A 24,827-nucleotide genomic window follows, 5' to 3' on the forward strand; every position below is an offset into this window, starting at 1 on the left:
GAAATATACTGCTGTATTTTTGATGTTGTGGGCCTATATTTCTGCTGGAGGTCCTGGACGTCTTGTTCAGACACATGGCATCATGGATTCTATCAAATACCAACAGATAAAAAATCATTAAGTGACTGACTCTGTTAGAAATCTTATAATGGGCCACGTTTGGATCTTCCAACCGGACAATAATCCAAACACAAACCTCAAAAACAACACAAAAATGGGTCACTGAGCACAAAACCAAGCTTCTGCTGGCCATTCCAGTCCTCTGACCTGAACCCTGTAGAAAATGAGTGGTGAACTGAAGAGAAGAAGCATCATCATGGAGCTGTGAATCTAAAGGGTCTGGAGTGATTCTGGATGAAGGAATGGTCTCTGATCTCTTGTCAGGTGTTCTCTAAACTTATCAGGCATTATACAAGAACATTTAGAGCTATTAAACTGGCAAACGGAGGTTTCAAAAAGTATTGAATAAAAGGGTGCCGTTAATTGTGGCCAATGTGTATTAGAGAAAAACATTTATTTCATAATGATATTTCCCCCCCCATTTTAAATTCTTATTATCCAATGAAAGGTTAGATTTTTGTGAATTTTTTTTTAAAATAAAAGATCAAAAGGATTAACAATGCAGATTAATTTTCTCAGCTGCCTTTGATCATATTTACCAAGGGTGCCGATATTTTTGGCCATGACTGTGTGTGTGTGTGTATATATATAATGTGTGTGTACATATAAATGTTTTTTTTTTGGCCTGGGCAACGATTAATTGTGATTAATAGCATCCAAAATAAAAGTTTTTGTGTACATTTTATATATGTGTGCACTGTTTTTAATGTTAATATATAAATACACACACATACATGTATATATTTAAGAAAAATGGTATGTTTATATATTAAATATATTTATATATAATATAAATTATATGAATATAAATACATACATAAAAATACATATAAATATTTTTAAATATATACTGTATGTGTGTGTCTCTATATATACATAAAAATATACACCGTACACACACACACACACACACACACATAATGTACACAAAAACTTTTATTTTGGATGAGCTTAATCATTGCCCAGCACTAATGATTTTATACTTAAATCTTTTGAATTTTTTACAAATATATTTGATCATTTTTTTAATATGAATATATATATATATATATATATATGTGTGTGTGTGTGTGTGTGTGTTTGCATAAATAAAAACATACTAAACATGTTAAAACATACTAAACGTACACACATACAAACATAAAAATGTAACAAACTATAAAACAGAAATAAGAAAATGACACAATGAATATTGAAGCTATTCCAAGCAAGATTAACTAGATGAAACCTAGAGATTTTTGCTCTCCCTCAACTTTCTGGATTTATACGACTCTGACAGGTGGATGGACGACAAACTGGTCTCTTTAATGACACCAAAGCTGTTAGGTGAGCGGCCTAACACATACACGTACACTAAAGCCTTGGCAGAACAGCTCATCCAGCAGGAGTGTGGAAACCTCAATGTCGCCATCATCAGGCCCTCGATCGTAGGAGCCAGCTGGAAGGAGCCGTTCCCCGTAAGCATGCTCATTTCCATCCTCCCACCTAATTAAAAAAATACTGCCTTGATTTTGAGCCCTGCTCTTTCTTTTCCACTCTGTTAAAGGGCTGGATTGATAATTTCAACGGGCCGAGTGGGATATTCATCGCTGTGAGTGGCCACTTTGATTTTTTAGAGTAGATTTAGATGCAGTGGCATTTCACTTTGTATGATTGTTTATTGGTACTTCATGTTAAAAGCTTTTTTTTTTTTTGGTTGTGCAGGCAGGAAAGGGGATTCTACGAACAATGAGGGCTTCAAATAACGCTGTCGCTGACCTCGTGCCAGTCGATGTGGTCATAAACACCACTTTGGCTGCTGCCTGGTATTCCGGTTCCCAGAGACATGCCAGGTCGAACATCCACACAAACACCAACAGTCACACTAAAACCCTCATACACGGATCACTGGAAAATAAAGTCATGGAATAAATGCCGCTAGTTTTCTGACAGTGTCGTTTGTCTCCATCACAGGCCGAGAAGTATGTTGGTGTACAACTGCACGACGGGCGGGATCAATCCATTTCACTGGGGTGAAGTTGGTATGAATCGCTTTTTCAAACAAATCGCTGCACAGTGGCCTTCAAGCGCTTCATTTTCCCCGTTTCTTTTTTGCTATCGAACTTGTCAGGTTTAATGAATGAGCATGAGAAAACTGACATGTTTGAACAAGCGTATGGGTATAGTATGGGCGTTAGCTCATTCATTCTTTCAGTCTTATATGGGAATGGATTTAGCTTGGATTTGATAATTCAGACTTTAATTTTTGAGACTTAACTTCATAGCTGTCTGGTTTCCACTGACGTGAAGTAGGGTGGGGAGGAATGAGTTATGATAACCTTTAGTGGATGAGTTATGAGTGGTTTTGTGATACCATATTTGGTTTTTATAACCTTTCATCACCATGTTGTGACCATAAAATCTGGCTGTAGATCAAAATCTATCTAAATGGAAAAAGCAACATGGCAACAAAGTAATTCTGTGTCCTTGATATATAATATATTATATTATAATACTAAACACTTAATTTAATCAAATTAATCAGTACGTTATACATTGTCATTGCTCAAAAAAGTTTTTTTTTTTTTTTTTTTATGTAGTGGACAGAATTATATTTTATTGAATTTTATGGATTTAAAACATAATTAGGTCAGTCATGTTTTATTATATATATATATATATATATATATATATATATATATATATATATATATATATATATATGATTATATAATTTTTATTTCTTATATTACTAATATCTGTAAATTTAATCTATATTAATTAAATATAGGGGTGCAATGGTCTTGTAAATACTTGATATGTCATTTCAGACAGTTACTTTTTTTTTTTAACTGCTAATATGGATCTGATTTATTTATTTTAACTTTTTTTTACATTTTGCATTGCACACACCAAATGTGTCTCAAATTTTATACATATATTCAATACTAGCTGTAAAACTTGTTTCAGTGAGAAATCCTTAAGGTCTGTGATTTAATTTGAGCGATGCAACTCCCTTTTAATGAAGCGTTTGTGAGAATATTACTCTATGCCTTTGCTGCTGTTGTTACTGTTATGACAACAAACAAGTCTTTAGTGAACCCTTAAAACAGGTTTGACTTATGACTATGATGATGAGTGACTGAAATTCAGTCAGACTGGATATATTTGTATCTATTTATATTAGAGATAATAGATGAACCACAGTACAAGTGTGTACTAAGTCTTACTGTTTACATTTTCTACTGGAACCATTTCACCCATAGTTAATTAGTTAAAATACAAATCAATATTTGGTTATAATCAGCATTGTGTTGCAGTTGGAGCAGTCCAATTATAAGTAACATGACTTGGTTGCCCTGCCCATATTTTCCCTGCCCAAGCCACAGAAGGCTTTTATTTCTAATGTATCAGATAGAAGTGCATTTGTATGTGTATATATAAATATATAAAAGTAATTATTTTTATTTATTAATTTTTTGGTGTAATGTGTTATATGCTTAGTATGTAATATAGTTTAAATTTAGTATTTATGATTTAGCATTTTATGTATTATTATTAATTTTTTAATATATATATATATATATATATATATATATATATATATATATATATATATATATATATATATATATATATATATATATATATATATATATATATATATATATATATATATATATATATATATATATACATACATGCATGCATACATACATACATACATGCATACATACACACACACACACACACACACACACACACACACACACACACACACACACACACACACACACACACAAACAAAAACAAACACAAACAATAGGTCTGTCCAGTTTATTTTCTAACTCATTTTCAGTGTTCCAGCAGATTCCTTCCATCGTAGGTAATAGTTCGTTTTATGGGTATTGTAATGGCTAATTCAACAAAAACAACTGAAACCTCTTCAATATGCCAAGTGTTCTAATACTTTTAGCCACAAGTGTGTGTATGTGTGTGTGTATATATATATATATATATATATATATATATATTAGTGGTGGACATAGATTAATTTTTTTAATCTAGATTAATCTCACTGTAATCTTGGAATTAATCTAGATTAATCTCACTGTAATCTTGGAATTAATCTAGATTAATCTAGATTAAAATGGCTCATTTGAATTCTGCCAAGTAGATAAGTAAACAACTAGCAGTCATCAAGAATTTAATATTGATAATAACATTGAAGACATTGTATGATTATTCCTTAAAGATAAGGTTTTAATAGTTTTAGTAGTAGTAGCCTATTACGTTCTGCCCAATGTCTTCAAGTGAAACCGAACTTTTATTTTGACGGGTTGCCGTGAGGATAGTTTTTCTCAAATGAAACGCTCGAATGCTCATGAAGTGACTCTCAGAGCAGTTCTGGAGATGTTGTTCATGTATTTATGTCCTCATTTAGTGAGACGACAGACGTTATCGCCGCAAGCGTCACGCGGTCTTCTGTATGAGTAGTGAACAAACCCGTGCTTCTGCGCCATACATTAACACAGAGACACACAGAAGTCATATTTAAATAGACGTTTTGCGGCTTAATATTTACAAATAGGAGTGGGAGTGTGCCCACTTGTGTGTGCGCTTACGTTTGTTTGTGTGTGTGTGTGTGTGTGTGTTTGTGTGTGTGTGTGTGTGTGCGAACTGGGGCGGAACTCCGCTGTGCGCGCGATACAGAGAGCGCGACCATGTAACTTAGAGACAGAAATGACTTGCCGATTTCCATTGGCTTCTTAAAAATAAATTTCCCCTGAAGCAAACCCGGCGGCTTCATAGCTGCATCCATGTTAGCACGCATACACACAGGTTCGAAGACTCGTTCTCGCCCCCTACAGTGCAATTCGGCTAGGTATACATCCGCGCTAAAATATCAAGGTGAAAGTCATCATAGCTTGCGTAGTATAGACCCAGCTCCCAACCCAACTTTGAGAATAGATTAACGGCGATATTTTTTTTAAATATCACGTTAACGCCGATAACGGCCCACCACTAATATATATTATCAGTATGATACTTTAATATTTTACATATTAGTATATTTGTTACATATTTATTATATTATATAGTGTTTAGTATTCAGTATAAAATATTTTATTTATTTATTCATATTATGTATATTTATTCATTCCTTTTAGTATATTGCGTTTAATTTAAAATAAATTACAGTTCTGTTAACTGGTCCAAAATACTCTCACCATCTTTATTGTTGAGCCCTGAATTTCACAATATGATGCTTTGAAAAAGATCTTAATATTTGGATAATGCCAATTAAATGAGCCCAATACTTATGAATGGAAGAAACTATCAAAATTTTGCTTTTTAACCCTGAACCAAGTCATGCACAGCTGTGCCCTTTACTGTTGAACCCCTTTTTGTCTCTTAGAGTACCATGTTATATCCACTTTCAAGAGGAACCCCCTCGAGCAGGCCTTCAGGCGGCCAAATGTAAATCTCACAACCAATCACCTTATCAATCAGTACTGGATTGCTGTAAGCCACAAGGCGCCAGCATTCCTATATGATCTCTTCCTCAGGATGTCAGGAAGAGAGCCCAGGTAAATCCAACTGCTTTGCCCCTTTCCTCCTCCCCTGCTTCCTCCTCCACGCTCGGTCTAGCCATCACGTGTCGCTCTCCGTGTCTTGGGCAAGGATGCATAACCCACTCGAAGACTGGGTTCTGCACGCTTCCCGTCCACGTGTGTGTGCTTATCCATGTGTGTTGTGTAGCTGTGTTTAAAATGCTCTTGTATGTTGTATGCCTGTATTCCTCTCCACAGAGTACTGCATAAACATGACGTTCAAGACCAACCCCTTAGAACAGGCTTTCAGACGCCCCAATGTTAACCTGCGATCCAACCCTTTTACCAATCAGTACTGGACCACAGTGAGTCACACCCTTCCTGCCCTGCTGTATGACGGGTTTCTCATGTTGACGGGTCAGAAGCCCCGGTAAGGTCTTCAGTACCCGCTTCTCCACCCCTTTGTCCTCCCTTCTCCCCTCCCTCACCTCCAGCACTGGGTGTTGGGTGCGTGGTGTGGCATGGTGGCAGGCCGGCTGGGAAGGAACCGTTCAGGAACCGCCCAGCCTGGTCATCTGCTCGACTTCATGGCATCGGACAAACGCTGCTGCCGGGCTACCATAAAGTGCATGGAGTCCTGCACGCTTTTTTTATTTTTTTTTTTGTGGGAAAGGAGATGGATCCATACCATAATACCATCTTTTGTTTTTTTCTTCTGAGCCATGCCATTAAGTCTTCAAGAGAGGTCTTTTGGTCTGCTCTTGTAGCACATGAAAACATACTGGACGTTGGGAATGATAGTTTGGTTAACAGCCTTTACTCACTAAGCAGGTCAGAGTGCTCAGCTCAGATCAAATATGGACTGTGTGCACTAACATTTTCCATCAAAAAGTCAAACTGATCAGAGAACAGCACTCATAAATAATGGGGCCAGGTACCAAACTCTCTGCTCTAAGAATTGTTTTAACTCACTGGTTTTCAAACTTGGGTCTGGGACTATATACTAAATTATGAAATTGTTTATACATTTTATAATAATTTAGAAATTTATTGTAATTGTACATAATTAAATCCCCCCCCCCCCCACAAAAGTGAAATATACGGCCATGTGTTTTATTGGCAATATGTGTTTTAATTTGACATTTCACATTTTTTTCAGATTTTGATTGTTTTCTAAAGAAATCAAGATTTAAATTTTTATACTGTTAAATTAAAAATTTATCTTGATCTCTCTATATAACTTTCTATAGAAGAGGATTAGGGCCAAGCAATAATAAACAAAAACAAAATCAAAAAAGTCATTATAATGCGAGATTAAACTCGTTAAATTTCAAGAAAAAATGTTGAGAATAAAATCATTACATTTCAAGAAAATAGTTGATAACTTATTAATTTTCGAGAAAAGGATGTTAGGGCTGTCAAAAAAATTTGAATTTCAAATATTCGTCGAATTTCAAATAAAAATCCACATTCGAATGCAAAAAAGTTGCATTCGAATTTTAGGTGCGAGTCAGGCAGCTTTATCAGTGACACAAGATGCGATGACGATGTATGTATCATTGTATTTAATACTTTTTTTTTTAGCCTATCCAGTTGAACCCACTGGATGCGGCGATGATATGTTGTTCATTCAAAATATTGCGGAAAAAGAGAACATAAACATGGAGATGTTGCTGTTTGCGTCAAAACTGAAACCAAGCCATCACACAGAAAGTATATTTATCGCATTTTCTAGAGGGACATCTATCACCATTGCATTCGCGTCTCGCACAACAGAGCGACATGTTTAGAAAGCCATGTAAAATTAATGCGAGTTCACCTTTTAAAAACATGTCTCGAGAATTTATGGCAGTTTTTTCCCCATCCCACTACATCTCATGTTTTTAAATAGAAAAAGTACTCTTTGTGATTGGTTTTCGGTCCACATTATTTTAAACATTATGCACTTTTTTCAAAGATAGTCGTTTTATTTTATTGCTTTGAAGAAACGTGCATTAGTAATATTTTGCTCCGTGTGGCCTCAATCTTTTTCCCCCTAACTGAAATTATGCCTTTTAAATTCAAATATAATTCAAATATTGATAATATTCAAGTACAAAATTAGAATTTAGTTTTTCAGCCATTTTGACAGTCCTAAAGGATGTTAAATTTCAAGAAAAATGTCCACGAGCATAACTCTCTGCGACCTATGCCACTGCAGATGCAGTTTAACGCTGTCCAATGAGATAAAATTAACATGACACGAGTGTGCTTATTCTCAGCATTTTATTTTCAAATTTTGTACTCTAAATTAAACATGCTTTTTTTCCCCTCGAAACAACAAATTTATTCTCTAAATTTTAGTTTATTCTCAACATTTTATTTAGACTTTTTTTCTCTAAATTTAACTAGTTCTTTCGCGAAACATGACTTTATTCTTTAAATGTAATGATTTTATTCTCAATTTTATTTTGACTTTTTTTTCTTGCAATTGAACGAGTTTATTCTCGCATTATAATGACTTTAATCTCAAGATAGTTTTTTTTATTATTATTATTGCTTGGCCCTAATCCTCTTTTGTAATTTTCCTCTAATAGTGGATAGAAAAATATTTGCTGTTAACATAATACATAATTTCCTAAGACTATTCTAATAATTTGTATATTTTCTTACATTGACAATATATGAAAAAAAAAAAAATTATTATTAATTTATAATTCGTCTCAATGTGTGTACTATTATTTTTCTCACGCCAATGTAGACACTTCTTTACTCATAAAATATACAGCTGCCTGTATATCTTAAAAAGGTGGTCCTTGGCATTAAAACGGTTTAAAAGCCTCTGGTTTAACCCACCAAGAAAGAAATTACAAGGTCACATCCTTCTAATTTAAAAAAATTAAAAAAAATAAAAAAATGAGAAGGGAAGCACATTTGACAATTATCCATTCATGCAAAAATGCTTTTAATTGCAGGGAGTAGATGTGTTTGGTACCTGGAGATGAAACGACTGGTTATGCACCTTAAATCTGAGGTCTTTCAGTTCAATGTTACTTTCTGCTCATGCAGATTCAATGAATTTGTTGTGTATTGCTGATATACATCTGGTTTAAGGTGCAAGTGTTTGTATAATTTATTGGTTTTAACACCATGAGAATGTTTTGAATTTGATTTTTAAAATGAGGTGTTCTAATACAATGCATGTAGTCATTCCCTATCCAACCCATAAGAGATCTTGATGGGGAAACTGGGCATTTCTGGACATTTGCATTCAACTTCAACAGTGCTTTGTCAGATAAAGCCTGAAATTTGGCATACCAGTGCATCTGGTAGAGTTTATAGAGGTACACATAGCATCACACAGAAAGAATCAAGAATTGTTAAGTACACAAATGCGCCCAGGTGCCCTACAAGGTCCTGCAAGGTTTTAACAGTGTGATCAGTGTTCAGCCAAATCATGGGAATCCACAGTCATGTTTGCCAAAGGTTTCTGGTTCAAAACTGCTGCTGTGGGATCTAACCTGTAACAAATACACTACAGGATGAATGGGTTGGAGGAGTATTTGTTTGCGTTTTTAGTTTTTTATTTTATCTTAGTTTGTTTTATTTTACTTTTTTGTTTGTTTTACTTGTTTCATATTTATTTTTTTGTTTAGTTTTTTTTTTTTTTTTTTTTTTTACTTTGTTTGTTTTCAGTTTTTCTTTTTCTTTTATTGTTTTGTTTATTTTACTCCTTACTTATTTTTAATTTCATTTGTTTCATTTTTATTGTTTCATTTAAACTTTTTTACTAAATCAAACCAAAATATTTTGCTTTATTTGGGAAAACTAACCAGTGGAAGACAGTTTTTTTTGCCTCCAAGTAAAAGAAAAAAATAAATAAATAATAATTTCTTGTATTTATGACTTTGTCTCACAGTGCAAATTATTTATTTTTCTTAATTGATAGGTGATGATAAACATTGTGAATATTTAATATTTTAAGCTATATATCACTTTTGTTTTACTGAGAGGCAGAAATGGGCTTCACTAATAACTTGAATTTTTTTTATATTATAGTAACAAACATTTAATTCCATGCAATGTTTTATCACTAAACATTAAGTCATTTGCAAGCTATGGTTTCTTCAAACTACTGTCGTAGTCTCAGCCACCATCTGCTTTTATTAAACCACTTAACCTTTTGAGGATTAAACAAGAGAAAAAAAAGGCACAAACTACACTTCCAGCCCCCATCAAAGCTCATCCGCTCAAATTTTATCTCCTTTTCTCCTGCTCACTCCATGCATTGTTTCCGTGGCGACGCAGGATGATGAAGACAATCACTCGGTTGCACAAGGCCATGATGGTGCTGGAGTACTTCACAAGCCACTCGTGGGTGTGGAACACAGACAACGTTACCATGCTCATGAACCAGATGGGATCTGAGGACAAGAAGGTGTGTGTGTGTGTTTATGTATTAATACACTCACAGTCTGCTGTTGGCACAGTTTAATGAGTCGCATCTGTGATTCTGAATCATGTCACTTAAAGCGTGTTGTCAATTAACAATTAATTCAAGTGGCTCATAGCTCTGACTTTTATCAATGCTTGAACGCAGTGAATGTCTTAAACAACTTTTTCTTGCTCAGGCATTTAACATTGACGTCAGGCAGTTGCACTGGGCAGAATACATGGAGAATTACTGCATGGGCACTAAGAAGTATGTTCTCAATGAAGAGTTGTCAGGACTCCCAGCAGCACGCAAACACTTGAACAAGTAAGTATTAAAGTTTTCTAGGTTACCTTCAGGGTAACTATTAAACTAGAGGGACATTCACACTAATATGGTAGTTGCTGCACAGTCATATTCAACTGCTCAACTTTGGCATTCATGTGGGACAGAGACATGAATGTCTTTTGGTCGCTGTGAATAGATGTCAGCATTTGGTTTTACATATGTGAACTTTAGCATATTGAATGAAAATTCCAAGATGCGCATACATACATACCTGCTTGAGGTGAATACATTTATTCACTTGTTTTATAGTCTGATGGAAACTTTATTTCTGAATAAATTCCTAGTTGGGCAAAATCATGTGACTTTTCCTCACTTTTGGGCGGTTTAACACTAGGGTTTTTTTTGTGGCTAGGAATGCATCATATATCAGTATCATACTGGTAATTGGCCAGTATTAGATATTTTTAATTTATTGTTATCAGTTGTATAACAAGTTGTATAACAAATTTTTCATACTCTAATGCTCAATCTTAAAAAAAAGAAAAAAAAACTAACTAATTTAAAATATTTCATTTTATTTTTTATTTTTTATTTTTTATTTAGACAAATTAGTATGGAATTTTAATATCAACCATTTATTGTTATTGGCCATAGCTTGGGAAGAAATGACTGGCTTATCAGTATTGGCCAGAATTGTAATATTAGTTTTAATATTAATATATTATTCAACATGACACAATGTAATATATGATTAATATATTAATATTAATTTGAATATTTAATGAGTTTTGGTTATTTTAAATATGTGAAATATATTACTGTTCAAAAGTGGAATAATTACTTTTTTTTAGTCTTACCAAATCTGCATTTATTTGATTTAAATGTACAGTAGAAACACTAATATTATAAAATAATATTACAAATTAAAAGGACAGTTGTCTATTTGAATATATTTTAAAATGTAATTTATTCATGTGATGCAAAGCTGAATTTTCAGCATCATTACTCCAGTCTTCAGTGTCAGAATGATCGCATAATCTTATTAACAGCTTATCTCCTGAACCTGCAACTTTCTATACCATGCTATTCAGCGCCAATCCTGCCGTGCAGCCAAATTCACTGGTTAAGGTTAGGGTCAGGTGTGGGGTAGGTTTAGGGGTTAGCATTTTTGTAGCATAGTGTAGGAAATGAACACTGTGATTGACACAACCAATAAAATGTTTAGAATCATCTGTGGGGCGGAGTTTGCGCTGAAGTTGATTGGGAGAAAAATGTGCCTGTCTTGTCAATGGGAGGAAGCCACGCCCTATTTTGGAGCTCCCACCCCGTTTTGGAGTTCACGCCCCGTTTGGAGATCTCCAGGCTGCAGTTATATTTTGGTCTGAATGAAAATGCAAATTCATTCTTTGCCACTAGGTGCTCACAAACACTGCTTTAAATGATATCGATCAATCGGATCAATCACCGCAGATTAGCATCATGCGAAGGAGCGGTTTAGAAAAATTAATCGTTGAGCAAATAAGGTAAAAAATAAAAGCATATTATAAGAAAATGACAGTGTTTTTTTGACTTTGCATGCATGTCAACCTGTTGTTGGGGACTTCCAAAACCAAAATATCAAACTTTCATATCATAACCTGTAATAGGGGCACTTTAAATTGAAAGTTCAGAAGAACAGCATTTATATTTGAAATTGTTCTTTTGTAACATAAATGTATTTACTGTCACTTTTGAGCTATTTAATGCATCCTTACTAAATAGAAGTTATTTTTTTTTTTTAATCTTACTGCAAAACCTTTGAATGGTAGTGTATCATGCAACAAAAACTGTTTTCAACATTGATAATAATCAGAAATGTTTCTTGAGCAGCTAATTAGCATATTAGAATGATTACTGAAGGATCATGTGAAACTTTTTCTTAATTTGTCCATTTTAATTTGTTTTCTTTTCCTGCAGGCTGCGGAACATTCGCTACACTTTCAACACCATTTTGGTTGTCTTAATCTGGCGCATTTTCATCGCCCGTTCGCAGATGGCCAGAAACATCTGGTACTTCGTCGTCAGCTTGTGCTTCAAGTTCCTCTCCTATTTCAGAGCCTCCAGCACCATGAGATACTGAATCCACCCCAACTGTCCTTTCCCACCCCTCTCTCCCGACGGCTATGCACACACTTATGGTCAAGCGTACGGGCGTAGTATCCACTATCCTCCCTTCCTGCGCAAATGCACCCTCAACATCACAGGGTGCAAGTGCACTCAACTGCTATGTAGAAAGCATGAATTTTCAGGGCTCGAGGTCTATGAAGCTCTCTCAGCACAATGAGAGCGACTGTGTCCGTGCCGAGCGCGTTTGAGCACTTCGTGTACCTGTTCCACCTCCTGAACGCAAACATCTTGATTATTATGGTTTACATACATGCTCATTTTTGTTGGCGGCATTGGCCCCTTTCCAACTGTAATCAACGAAGCACAAGGAGGAGAAAAAAAAAAAAGAGAGATGGCTTTGTCTCAGCTCTGTGCCTACAATTCAAAAATTACCGTCATCATGTGCCCAATGTCTTTGTTTGATTCATGTCTTTTGCCTTACTTCCTTTCCAATACCTCTCACCATGGTCGAGATGAAAGTGATTGACATGTCACCAAATAATAAGCGTCTTGAGTGTCTGATTCCAGGCCTTATGTTTGTCTTCACAATCTTTTCTTCAGTCAATACCAAAATGTCATATTGAAATACTTTTTTTTATGTACTACTTGACGTTTTTGTGAAAGCAATCAACCGCTTTTAATCAACATTTCTCTGATATTAATAAACGTGTTATTTTTCCTCAGAAATGCTAGAAAGAGCAAGCCTCAGTTTTTTCACCTGCTTAAACCTGTTGCCTTTTATGAATTATGAGGCTTATTAATAAACATGAGCAGACGGGTTTGCGTCGACGGTTCGTAAAGCAGTTGACGTTTTACAAACAATTCACAGATTCGTTCCGCTCGTGTTTTATAAATAAAGTGCGATGATCGTCTCTTGCCATAACTTATTAGCGTTCAGGTAATGAGCTTTTGTACATAAAAAAAAAAAAAAAAAAAAGTTATCTTTTGCGTAAAGCTTTCTGAGGATATGTTAGCTTTCGAAATTTAGGTAAGATGTACGCTACTTTAGCGTCTTTGCGTTCTTTTGCGCTTCGATCGAGTCCATATCAGAGGAGGGTGAATGTTAATTTTGTTGTGTTGTGTTGTTCTTTCCTCTTTTTTTTCACCCAAATTATTTTGTGAACTGTCTGAATGTTGAAGCCATGTGAAAGAGCTAATGTATGTTTTCTAAATCGTTCTATTTAGATAAAGCACTGTAATTTAACATTGTCTGCTACCAAGTATTTTTCATGTTTGAAATAAATAGGAAGTGATTGTTTATGACGCAAAATGACAAGTGAAATGAAGAGTTGTAAATGCACCGTATAGGCTACTCTTATGGTCACACATGCTTCCGATCACATTGTCAAGTTATGTTTGTCATACAAGCCGAACTCTTTGCACAGCTAATATACTAGGAAACGCTAGTTGATGAATATTGTTACTAACTGTGTGGATTATAGATGAACTATTCTGTCTTTTCTATTAACGATGAACTGATTTAAAAAAAAAAAAAATCCTTGCCTTCATTTTTGCGCTTCTATGAGAATCCATATTTTTATGTGGGAGTTTGAGTGGAATAGTGATTTTGAAAATGAGTTTTGTGTATTCAGGGTCTCATTAAGAGTTTTTTTTTTTTTTACCCCAAAATAGGGTAAAATACAAAGTAAATAAATAGAGCTTTTTTTCCCCCCTATAATAGTCAAATTATCTTTGTAGTTTTCTTTGTGATGGGTAAAATTAGGCTTCATTTGGTTTCTTTTGTGTGTGCGTGTGTTTGTGTGTGTGTGTGTCAGGTCACCTAATGTTTCATTTCCCACAGTATTTTATAACGATAATATTAACATTTTCTTCCTTAAGATCAAGCTGAAGTCAGGCCTTGATGGGACAAATGTACATTGTTTCCCTTTCTTTGTTTTGTCTGCCTTACTTATATATCCTGTAATTATCAAGAAATAAGTGAACTGTTCCCTGCAATGTTATGCTGTCTGTTTTCTGAGAATTGCCACATTAAAATGTCAGTGGAGGGTTAAAATCAATGGGTGCCTTTCGTTTGTGAACCAAAAGAAATAAACTATGTGAACTTATTCCGTTTTAATGAGTCATAATTGGTTGTGATTGTTTTATAGATCTTAAGTGAAACTTGCAGTAAAATATTGTCACAGAATCTGTCTTTTTGTTTTTTATGATAAAGCTTATATAATAGTTCATGAGCTGGACTGTAAAACATTTACTCTCACAGATTCACATTTGTATGAAAATAAACCAGTAAATGGCTTGCCTCATCCATATCTACCACAGCTCAACACTGCCATCTGCTGTCCACATTTCAACAAGTGATTTACGTTTCAATTAAAATTCTTGCTTTTAAACATTTGCTTTTCAAAACAAACTCAAAAATGTCCAGAAATCATATTTATTTGGATGGTATATAATGCCCAGCAATGTCCACATATTTAGAACGTTGTCATTATTTAACAATATTATACTTTTAAAAAAACATTATAATTCTATTTGTTGTCGGTAGTGGCATACAAATTACACCAAAAAAAAGTTATAAATTAAAGCTCTTCCCATAAATTAAGATGAGAAAGAAGGCACTTTAATGTTACAAATAAAGACAAAATTACAGATTCCAATAATTCAGTTTCACTGGGAACGATCAGTCTGCATTTCCTTCACCAGATGCATTCCTCTCATCTACACACACTGATTTATTCCTGTAACATCAAACAACAGATACATTTGAGTCTTTGTTCTCTGAAAAAAAAAATCTCTTATTAAATCTCTCTTATTTAAATATATCATGTACATGTATAAATATGTATTGATTTGTTCTCTGAAAAAAAGTCCTCTACTAAATGTACATTTTATATACAAAATTTACATATAGTTATATGTATGTGAAGAAATGCATACAGTATTTGTAAATAAATTTTGTGTGTGTAAATATATGTATATTAAACATAAAATATAAATTTCATAGTGCCCACAAGCCATCTGGTTCATGGTGCGCACTAAAATATCAAGAACTTTTTCTTAACAATTTGAAATTTGATTGGCTGGCTAAATTACAATTATAAAAAGCATAGACATCTATGTAAAATTCATTATTTTCTTGGCAGACCTCCCTAGCTGTGTGTTAACACGTGAGGAATGATGACATTGTCTCACTTGAGAGGCTGGCAGTGCAGGCCTGTAGCACAGGGGCAGTGCTCCTGCGGCCCCTCCTCGTCCCACAATAACAGATCCATCAGCTGATTGGGGTGACTGTGGCAGCCCTGGCCTTCCTGTGGCTTGGGGCGGCACACGGGGAAAAGCAGGGCTGGAGAGAAAAAACAGGAATATTAAATGGAGGAGGGTGGGTGAGAAAGAGACTATAGAGAAAGGTATAGCAGAAAGAAGGAGATTAAGATGAGGTGGACTCCAGACCTCAGGAAGTATAGTGATGTATCAAAACCACAGCAAATGTTGTTGGTTTGTATCTTGTGTGTGATTAATGCATATTTGGCAATGATAAGAAAACTGAGGAATGCTGTGAACTGAGTGAGCAAGGAGTGCGATTCCAAATTCAAGGAAACAATTATTTAGTACTTTGAAGGGAAATCTTCTGAGGCCCAGTGAAACGGGGTATTTTTCAGATGTTTTACTATATAACCAGCTGCTTATTGATATCTAATATGGTTGCTTATACAGGCACTTTTATGTCCCAAGGGTTGATTTTATTAAAACTTTTCTTTTAGTTAACTTTTACTTATGCCTTTACTTATTTTTGCTACTTTTAAAATGCATTTTATTTATAGTTTTAGTTTTACCATCATCTCAGACTTTAAATCTTAATACATGAAAATCCATTATAAAAATCTGAATTGTTACACATGTAAAACTATGATAATCTAAACAGAAAGTACAGAACCTTTGTGAAAGGCGCAACAGTGTTGAGGACTGCAGTCGCTCTGGTACTGGCAGATGGTTCCTGACTGTCCTTTGGTTCTGTTCTGAGCACAAACACCCCACACACACAGCTGATCTCCACAACACTCCACGTCCTTTGTGCACTCCTGTCAATTTAAGAAGCAGAACAGGAATTTAGTAAAAAGGAAAGAAAAATATATATTATAGTGTATATAACATAACACATGTAGAGTTTTTTTTAATTATTAAACAATTCAATATATTTTTACACAATATTTAAACATATATATATATATATATATATATATATATATATATATATATATATAAATAAATAACTTTTTGGGAAAACAAAACATTTAAATAATATAAAATATAAATTCTAGATGTAAACTATAAAATATTTGCTATATATATTCAATATATAAACAAATGTACAGTATATATGTAATGTATATTTAGAATACACCATAATTTACAAACAGACAGATATAACAAAAGATAAAATGACTGATAAATAGATAGACAGACAGAACGATAGATAAACAGACAGACAGACAGAACAATTGATAGAAAGATAGACACAGACAGACAGAAATACAGACAGAACAATAGATAGATTGATAGACTCACAGACAGACAGAACGACAGACATAAAGACAGAATGACAAACAGACAGACAGAACGACAGACAGACAGAACAATAGATAGACAGACAGACAGACAGACAGACAGATAGATAGATAGATAGATAGATAGATAGATAGATAGATAGATAGATAGATAGATAGATAGATAGATAGATAGATAGATAGATAGATAGATAGACAGACAGAACAATAGATAGATAGATAGAACGATAGATAGATAGACAGAACGATAGATAGATAGACAGAACAATAGATAGATAGATAGATAGATAGATAGACAGACAGACAGACAGATAGACAGATAGACAGACAGAACAATAGATAGATAGACAGACAGAACAATAGATAGACAGACAGAACAATAGATAGATAGATAGATAGATAGATAGATAGATAGATAGATAGATAGATAGATAGATAGATAGATAGATAGATAGATAGATAGATAGATAGATAGATAGATAAAGGACAGACCATATTTGTCGTCTGGCACGGGACACATTTGGAGGTGATGATCTCATACAGGCAGAAGCTGCTGTCCCCACAGTCCTCATCAATCATACACTCCTGAGTGAACAAGAATGAAACTGACATTATATAATTACAGAAACTGTTATTACAGTTACAGTTGAGCAAACATCCCAAGGACCCCTTGTGCGGTCTTCGGTCATTTCTGACCGGAGAATTTTACATTTTGAATTTTTAAAAATCGTAGCTTCACCAGAATGGTACGAAACTCTGTGACTTTTATGGCACTTGGTATGTGAACACACAAAAAAATTGAGGGCATGATTCGAAAAAGTTAAGTGGTCGTAAAAAAAATAGTCACACTCATGGTCTTTGGTCAAAAATGACCGACCATAGGAAATGAATGGGAAACGGGAAAAAATTTAAAAATACAGAAAATTTTTGTGTGTACAATCTACAAATCCCCAGCAATGCAGAAAAACATTGCACAGCAATGAAGGGGTGAAACTCTAAAACATCTAGAGTGCAAAATCAACACATCCACTCATACACACGCACACACACACACACTTGTACACTCCCCCCCAAATGAACTGGTGTGCCTGTAACACAGCAACTATGTAAAATAAAATCAATAATTCAACTACAATGCAGTTAAAAAGTGGACAACAAGGAATGGGTTATACTCTAAAACATCAAGAGTGTAAAACAGATACATCCACTTACACACACTCACAGACACACACACACACACATACACAATTATACACACTCAAATGAATTGGTATGGCTATAACCATATAGCCAAAATGAGTTAGAAGAGTGAAATAAGAGGTTGAAATCAGATCAGACCCTGAAGGATTAGGCTCTGATAAAGCATTCCTCTTCATTTTTGTTACATTTTTATAGTTTTTCTAATGTTTTGTGTAACAAAATGCTTTCTGTGTTCAGGGTTGACTGTAGTAATAATAATGCAAAAAACTATATAATAATAATAATAATAATGCAAAAAATATATAAACCTTGACAAAAAGTAGTCTTTGAGAATGCTTAAATATACATTTATATCCACAACCTAATAAAAGTAAACAATTATGTCTAAAAACAACTAGGGAATTCACAAGACTCTCTATAGAGTCCTATACAGGCAACTAGTGGTTACACCATGAAATTACATGTTTTTTCTTTCTTTGTTCACACCAGGAGGTGCTAATCTGCATTCAAAAATTGGATTTTAAAGGCCTAGTGTCTATTTTCATCTGAAATACTGCATAAATTGAAAAAAAAAAAAGTAAAATTTGAAAACATTTTTTTTTTACTATTTTCAATGGGGAAAATGTATCATAATTATTGCATAAATATTCATTAGTACCATAACATTTTCTCAAAATACAAAATAAAAAATATAATTGAACAAAAATATATTAGATTGATTTAACTGAAGAAAAAAAAAAAATTAATTTCAGGTGTCCAGTCACTTTTGACCGCGAAGACCATGAGTGTGACTCCCAAATAAGGAGTGCACAATTAATACAATAAACTGGTTCAGGATACGACATCATAACTCCGTGTAATGACAGTGACAAATTCCCAAAAGACATCTTCAGATATCCTGACAGTGGCAGGCAGTAATAGAACCCATCTTTTGGTCACCATTCTCTTTCACTGTATGGAAAAGAGCAGTGTGCACATTCACAGAAGAAAGTCAGTCTTCAAGGTTTGGAACGACATGAGTACATGATGATAGTGTTTTCCTTTTTTTCTATTTTGCGGGAACTTTAACTATAGTTTAGAGACAATGCTGTAGGTTGCTCAAAGAAAAAGTATATTGTAATAGTAAGTAATGTTTTGGACTTTAGGTCAGGAAATTCCAACGAGGTGTTTTGAAATTCAGTTGGGGACCCAAAGAAACGCCCACCTACCATTAACTGAAAACCACATTTGTGTTGTCTGGAACATCCGCCTCAGCTACACTTCCCGTTTTGAGTGGATATAACAATGTTTTATCAAAAACGGTCGTTTGTGTGCTTGTACTTTGTTAGAGACACTGGAACTCAATATGATGGAAATTTTGTGATGGGAAATAAGACATAATATTTTGAACATTTCCATTGTGCTGAAAATATTTACAAACAAACTGGATGAAGAACAGAGAATAGTCTCAAACTGGCCTGTGGTTGAATACGGAAAAACAGGAGACCTTTTTTAATACCTGATGACGTCATCATCCGTGTCAAAATTAATTCCACATTTACAAAAGTGGAGGTGCAGAAATCCTGTGAGAGCTGGAACAGTGAACTACCACTTAGCAGTCAACATCAAAGCCAAAGCCGTACCCTTCCCCCCAGAGTTACAGCGTCTGGAGTCTAGACTAATGTGAGTGAGTCACATGAAAAAAACTCTCATCAATTCCTCACGTACAAAAACAACTTTCTTGAAGAACTGGAGGTTCAGGTCCAAGTTCTTCTGGAAGACAGAGTACAAAATGGAAACTTGTAGAAAACACGAACAAAATTATTAATTTAATTAATTAAATATATATATATATATATATATATATATATATATATATATATATATATATATATATATATAATTACATTTAAATTTAAATAACACTTTTTTTCTTTTTCTTTTTTTTTTACAATTTTTTCATTCTTAATCATGAAATTGAATAAGCAATATACACATATATATATGGCCTGTGGTTGAATACGGAAAAACAGGAGACCGTTTTAATATATACAGTATATATTAGGGCTGTCAATCGATCAAAATATTTAATCACGATTAATCGCATGATTGTCATGAGTTAACTTGCGATGAATCACAACTTAATCACACATCTTTATTTGTTGTATTTGGTTTGGGGTTGGGCGATAAGGCAAAAATATCACTTTTTTTTTTTTTTTTAAATATCACAATTCACGATTTTATCACGATTCTTTGTCATGTTGGTCACAGTGGTTTATTTTCAGGTAGGCTACAATAGAAGAATTCAAGAAACTGAATGAACAAATATAAAATTAAAACACTATATAGATTGATTCTTATTAAAGCAACTGTATTAAAGTTTTTCAGTCAAGAGTAGTGAGTGATTTTTCTCTTTGTGTTTGGTGTTTTATTAACCCATTTAATCCCACTGGTCACAATAGTGACTGTAAAAAAGGTTTTCATTTATAAAGCTCTAAAAACCTTACTGACTGATGTTTTAGTGCACTTCCTGCAAATACGAAAAAATAAAGCGTCTCAATTAAATATGTGCAGTTTCACATGATTAGTGCAGATTGTCACATGACCAGAGCAGTTTATTTCCTGTTTGCACCTTGAGAAGATGATAACTGCATCAAAGCTCCAAAACGAAAGGCTAGTAAAGTATGTTAACAAAGATATGACAAAGATTTTTGGTACACATTATCTTTAAGGTGTCTAGTATTAATATATGAATTTACATATATTCAGTTTTGTTGAGTGTGGTCATAGAATGAGTAAACATGTTGATGGTCACAATAGTGACCGGTGTGATAACAGTGAATTTAGGTTTACAATATAAATCCAGTTGCAGTTGTTAGTGAAAACTGCACTAAAATGTTGCAATGTCAAAATATTGCACTAAATTAAAAATTCATATGTTACAAAAAATGTACAATATTGATGTTGTAATACTGGTAGCACTAATATAAAATATATTATATTTTTTAGTAAAAATTATATTTTACAAAAAAAGTAACAATTTTGAAATACATTGATCTCAGTGTTCCTATCAATGTTGTATAAGTTTTTTTTTTTAATGCATAATTTTAAAATGTTTAAAATAGCTGGGCTAAGATATATAACAATTTTTATGACTGCAGAAATATGTTAATTCAGTACACACATTATCCCACCGGTCACAATTGTGATCGACCATAAAACACAATTTTTAATTTAACTTTTCCAAATAAAATTAAAAACATTTTTTCGCTAAGTTGGCAATACTGTGCATCTCCATTTCTCCAACTATGGGTTAGGCCACTGGTCAAAAAGAAAATGCGCGCTGCGTTAATAGTTAATAAAATTAGTGTAGTTAAAATGAATTTGCATTAACGCGTTATTAACATAAAAATGATTAAACATTGTAATTAAAAATAATTAATTAAAACGTGTGTGTATTCTGTATTTAGTTCACAATTACTTTATATCTTTAAATAATTATATAGTTATTTAATAATAATTAACGCATTTAAAACTAAAAGAAAACCAAATAAAATGATAAAATATAATAAAGTAATATTTTTACATATGAGAGACACACACACACACACACACACACACACACACACACACACACATATATAAGACCAAATAAAAAGATAAAATATAATAAAATAATATTTTATATATGCTACACATACATATATTTAACATAAATATTTTTATTTATTAATTGATTTTATATGGTAATACATGGAATAATGTATTGATTGTTCACATCCGGTATATATTTGGCAATAATGACCGGTATCATCCCTCACATATAAATTTATCTTTTAACTCTGAGCTCAGATTTGCCACTGTGCAAAATGAGAGAAAACCACTAAGTGCTGCCTCATGGCAACATGGCTGCTGGCACAAACTCTCCACCACACATTCCCAGCGCACCACTTTCCATGCATTCTTTCCAGCTGTTCTAATTTCACCATATATTATTGTGATAATGCCAAGAGACTGCCAGGCCAAAGAGCCTCTAATGACACTGCCGTCTGTTAAATTGTTATAGAAATGCATAAGGACCATATGTATAATGTTTATATGTTTTACTCTGGAATAGATATAATTTATTTAAATCAAAAGCAATTAAACAGAGTTACTGCTATTTAAGAGAAAATTGTCTTTTTAGTCTTGAAAACTAAGACATGCTGTGTTTATGGTTTTTGGTCCAGCGTTTAAAATATTAATTCCTGTAGAGGACATTTTTATTTAGCCTTATAAGAAATAAAAGCTTATATTTTAGTGGTAACCACAGCAACAGTGCAACACAAGTGGAAAGAGGACTGATACGGACCATCTGTCCCTCAACTACTTTATCAAACGGTTTACAAGAATTCAGCATGTTTAGAAAAGTCTCTGTAATGATGTGCCACATGTTTTCCAGGCAAACAGCGGATAGTTTGATGACCGATGAAGTGGAAAATCCATGTTGGTTTTAATAAATAAACTCTGCTTTCTAACCTCAGGTTGCCTGAGGTGATGAAAACTCACTGCAGGGTTCATAGCTGCCCAGAGTGACCAATGCAGCCGGACACCGTTTACTTAGGTTGTGCATTGAGAGTTTGATATCTGTTTAATATGACTGGAAACAATCCAGACCACTTTTCTAAAATTAGATAGTTTACAACAACTTAAAGTTATAGGAGATATTAAGGCTATAGATGAGAAATAGACTCACGTGATCTACTTCATTCCACCGTTCAGTGTTCTGAATGAGAGTTCTGGAAAAATGAGTCTTTCCAGTCTTATTATCCGTTTCCTAGAGGAAAACCAGGTGTTTAGTTATAGCTACAAGTCATTATACAAAAACACTTAGGCATATAAACGCAAAGCAATTCTGTTAATGTCATATAGCTAGTGAATCAATAAATATAAGAAATACCTTGTCGATTCTCTCTATCAGCTGAACAGTCCGATTTCCAACCTTGATCTCTGTTGTAGTTTCATTGTGAAAACTGGCAGGGAAGTTGCGTCCATGTAACAGCAATTTTGAAGACTCATTCTCCATCTGATTCAAATAAGATTATTATTAATATATGTGAATGTTTTGATTGTAATTTTTTATTTAACATTGCTAATTCGGAAGTAAATTCGCTAAAATGAATCAAGTAGCGAATCAATTCTTTGAACCAGTTCATTTCGAAAAATCAGTTCAAAAACGATTCGGTGTGAAGTAATTAAGTTCCGTTTGTTGCAGCAACTGAAGTCTTTTAGAATCAAAATATACTTACATTTACATTAAACACTACACAAATTAATCTACATGGGTAAACATTTTGCACTTTTAACTAAATTTGCTATTAAAAACTAATCTGTCGATGAGTCGGTTCGTTCTCATTCGTTCGAGGTTTTGTGAACCGGTTTTAAAAAGATTCGACTCAAAAGAACAATTCGTTCACGAATCGGTCAGCGACAATCCTCCTGCGCAAGGACCATGGCACTAAACAAAATTCAAATGTTAATCTACTCAGATTGATTTTTCTCTTGTCATACCTGGTGAACAGCCTCCTCTAGTTTTTGCTGCGTGTCCTCCATAAGTTTTTCCACTTCCTTAAACATCTCGTTTAAAGTTGTTTGTCCCTGCGCCACATGCTCCTCCAGGGTTTCGGTGATGTCCAGATGTCCCCCTCTGTGAGCTGAGCTGCCCACCACAAAGCCCACGGAAAGGGATATTATCAAAAATTTCAGCATCGTTTTGTGCTTAGACGAGTCACCCCTGGCGGGAATCACAGACCCTGTCTGTGCCTGGGACGTGGTTTATTTGGAAACTTGTGAGGGGAAAAAAAGACCGGAAAAGGTTTTTGGCTCCCACTATTGCATCTGATGGCTCAATTATTAAAGCGACAGTGCACTGGCCTTCAAAAATGAGGGTAACAAATAAAACATATACCTCGACACAAACAAGTTTTGTATTTGAATATATTTTACAATGTAATTTATTCCTGTGATGGAAAAACTGAATTTTCAGCAGCCATTACCCCAGTCTTCAGTGTCAGATGATCCTGGTGCTTAAGAAACATTTTTAAGTGAAGAGTTAAGAGTTTAAGTTAAGAAACATCTATTTATTTATTCCTTCTTAATATTTTAATTTATTCTTAATATTTTTAAAGAATTTGTTTGTAACATATATTTTGCTATTTCAAATAAATGCTCTTCAATTAACTTTGAACTGTTCATCAAAGAATCCTGAAAAAAATGCATCACAGTTTCCACAAAAATAATAAACAGCAAAATAATAATAATAATAATAATAATAAGAAGAACCATTATTAATGAATAACTGAACACAAAATCAGCATAATGATTTCTGAAGGAACATGTGACATTGAAGCTGGAGTAATGGCTGCAGAAAATTCAGCTTTGCATTACAGGAATAAATAAAGCAAAAAAAAAAAACAAATAAAAAAAACAACAACAACAACAAAAACACACATTTTGAATATTAAAATAGAAAACAGTTATTTTAGATTGTGATAATATTTCACAATATTGCTGTTTTATTGTATTTTTGATCAAATAAATGCAGCCTTGTGAGTGTATAGGCCTACAGGCTATATAGATTATTAA

General features: G+C 33.7%; 2 protein-coding genes across 3 annotated transcripts in view; one reads left to right on the forward strand and one right to left on the reverse strand.

Annotated features, from left to right (window-relative positions):
• far1 (fatty acyl CoA reductase 1) overlaps positions 1 to 14,564 on the forward strand; it is a 31,291-nt gene extending 16,727 nt beyond the window's left edge. Inside the window, exons 5-12 of one of the 2 annotated variants that reach the window (XM_058766489.1) lie at positions 1,400 to 1,577; positions 1,667 to 1,711; positions 1,825 to 1,952; positions 2,074 to 2,141; positions 5,519 to 5,690; positions 9,942 to 10,071; positions 10,265 to 10,392; positions 12,310 to 14,564. In XM_058766489.1, the coding sequence (XP_058622472.1) occupies positions 1,400 to 1,577; positions 1,667 to 1,711; positions 1,825 to 1,952; positions 2,074 to 2,141; positions 5,519 to 5,690; positions 9,942 to 10,071; positions 10,265 to 10,392; positions 12,310 to 12,472 (1,012 nt within the window). In that variant the 3' untranslated portion in view covers positions 12,473 to 14,564. Of the gene's footprint in view, positions 1 to 1,399; positions 1,578 to 1,666; positions 1,712 to 1,824; positions 1,953 to 2,073; positions 2,142 to 5,518; positions 5,691 to 5,912; positions 6,085 to 9,941; positions 10,072 to 10,264; positions 10,393 to 12,309 lie in introns of both variants that reach the window. The other variant, XM_058766488.1, reaches the window with a different exon arrangement.
• Positions 14,565 to 14,879: 315 nt separating this feature from the next.
• Positions 14,880 to 24,058, reverse strand: dkk3b (dickkopf WNT signaling pathway inhibitor 3b). Its single transcript, XM_058766491.1, has 7 exons — positions 23,754 to 24,058; positions 23,143 to 23,268; positions 22,939 to 23,019; positions 17,517 to 17,609; positions 16,394 to 16,538; positions 15,652 to 15,802; positions 14,880 to 15,197 (listed from the first exon to the last, which is right to left on the reverse strand). Exons 1-7 carry the CDS (start codon positions 23,949 to 23,951, stop codon positions 15,140 to 15,142), a joined length of 852 nt encoding a protein of 283 aa, XP_058622474.1. The 5' UTR covers positions 23,952 to 24,058; the 3' UTR covers positions 14,880 to 15,139.
• Between the last annotated feature and the right edge of the window lie 769 nt (positions 24,059 to 24,827).

The sequence above is a fragment of the Onychostoma macrolepis genome, chromosome 25 (genome assembly GCF_012432095.1).
Source record: "Onychostoma macrolepis isolate SWU-2019 chromosome 25, ASM1243209v1, whole genome shotgun sequence".
Taxonomy (NCBI): domain Eukaryota; kingdom Metazoa; phylum Chordata; class Actinopteri; order Cypriniformes; family Cyprinidae; genus Onychostoma; species Onychostoma macrolepis.

What these genes read in the sequence shown, in the direction of transcription:
- dkk3b (XM_058766491.1), bottom strand. Translation starts at nt 23,951, where the DNA reads ATGCTGAAATTTTTGATAATATCCCTTTCCGTGGGCTTTGTGGTGGGC. An exon ending in CTGTTGCGCCTTTCACAAAG is followed by an intron (nt 15,803 to 16,393) that starts GTTCTGTACTTT and finishes TTTTCTCTCCAG; the next exon opens with CCCTGCTTTTCCCCGTGTGC. An exon ending in CTGCACTGCCAGCCTCTCAA is followed by an intron (nt 15,198 to 15,651) that starts GTGAGACAATGT and finishes TTGATGTTACAG; the next exon opens with GAATAAATCAGTGTGTGTAG.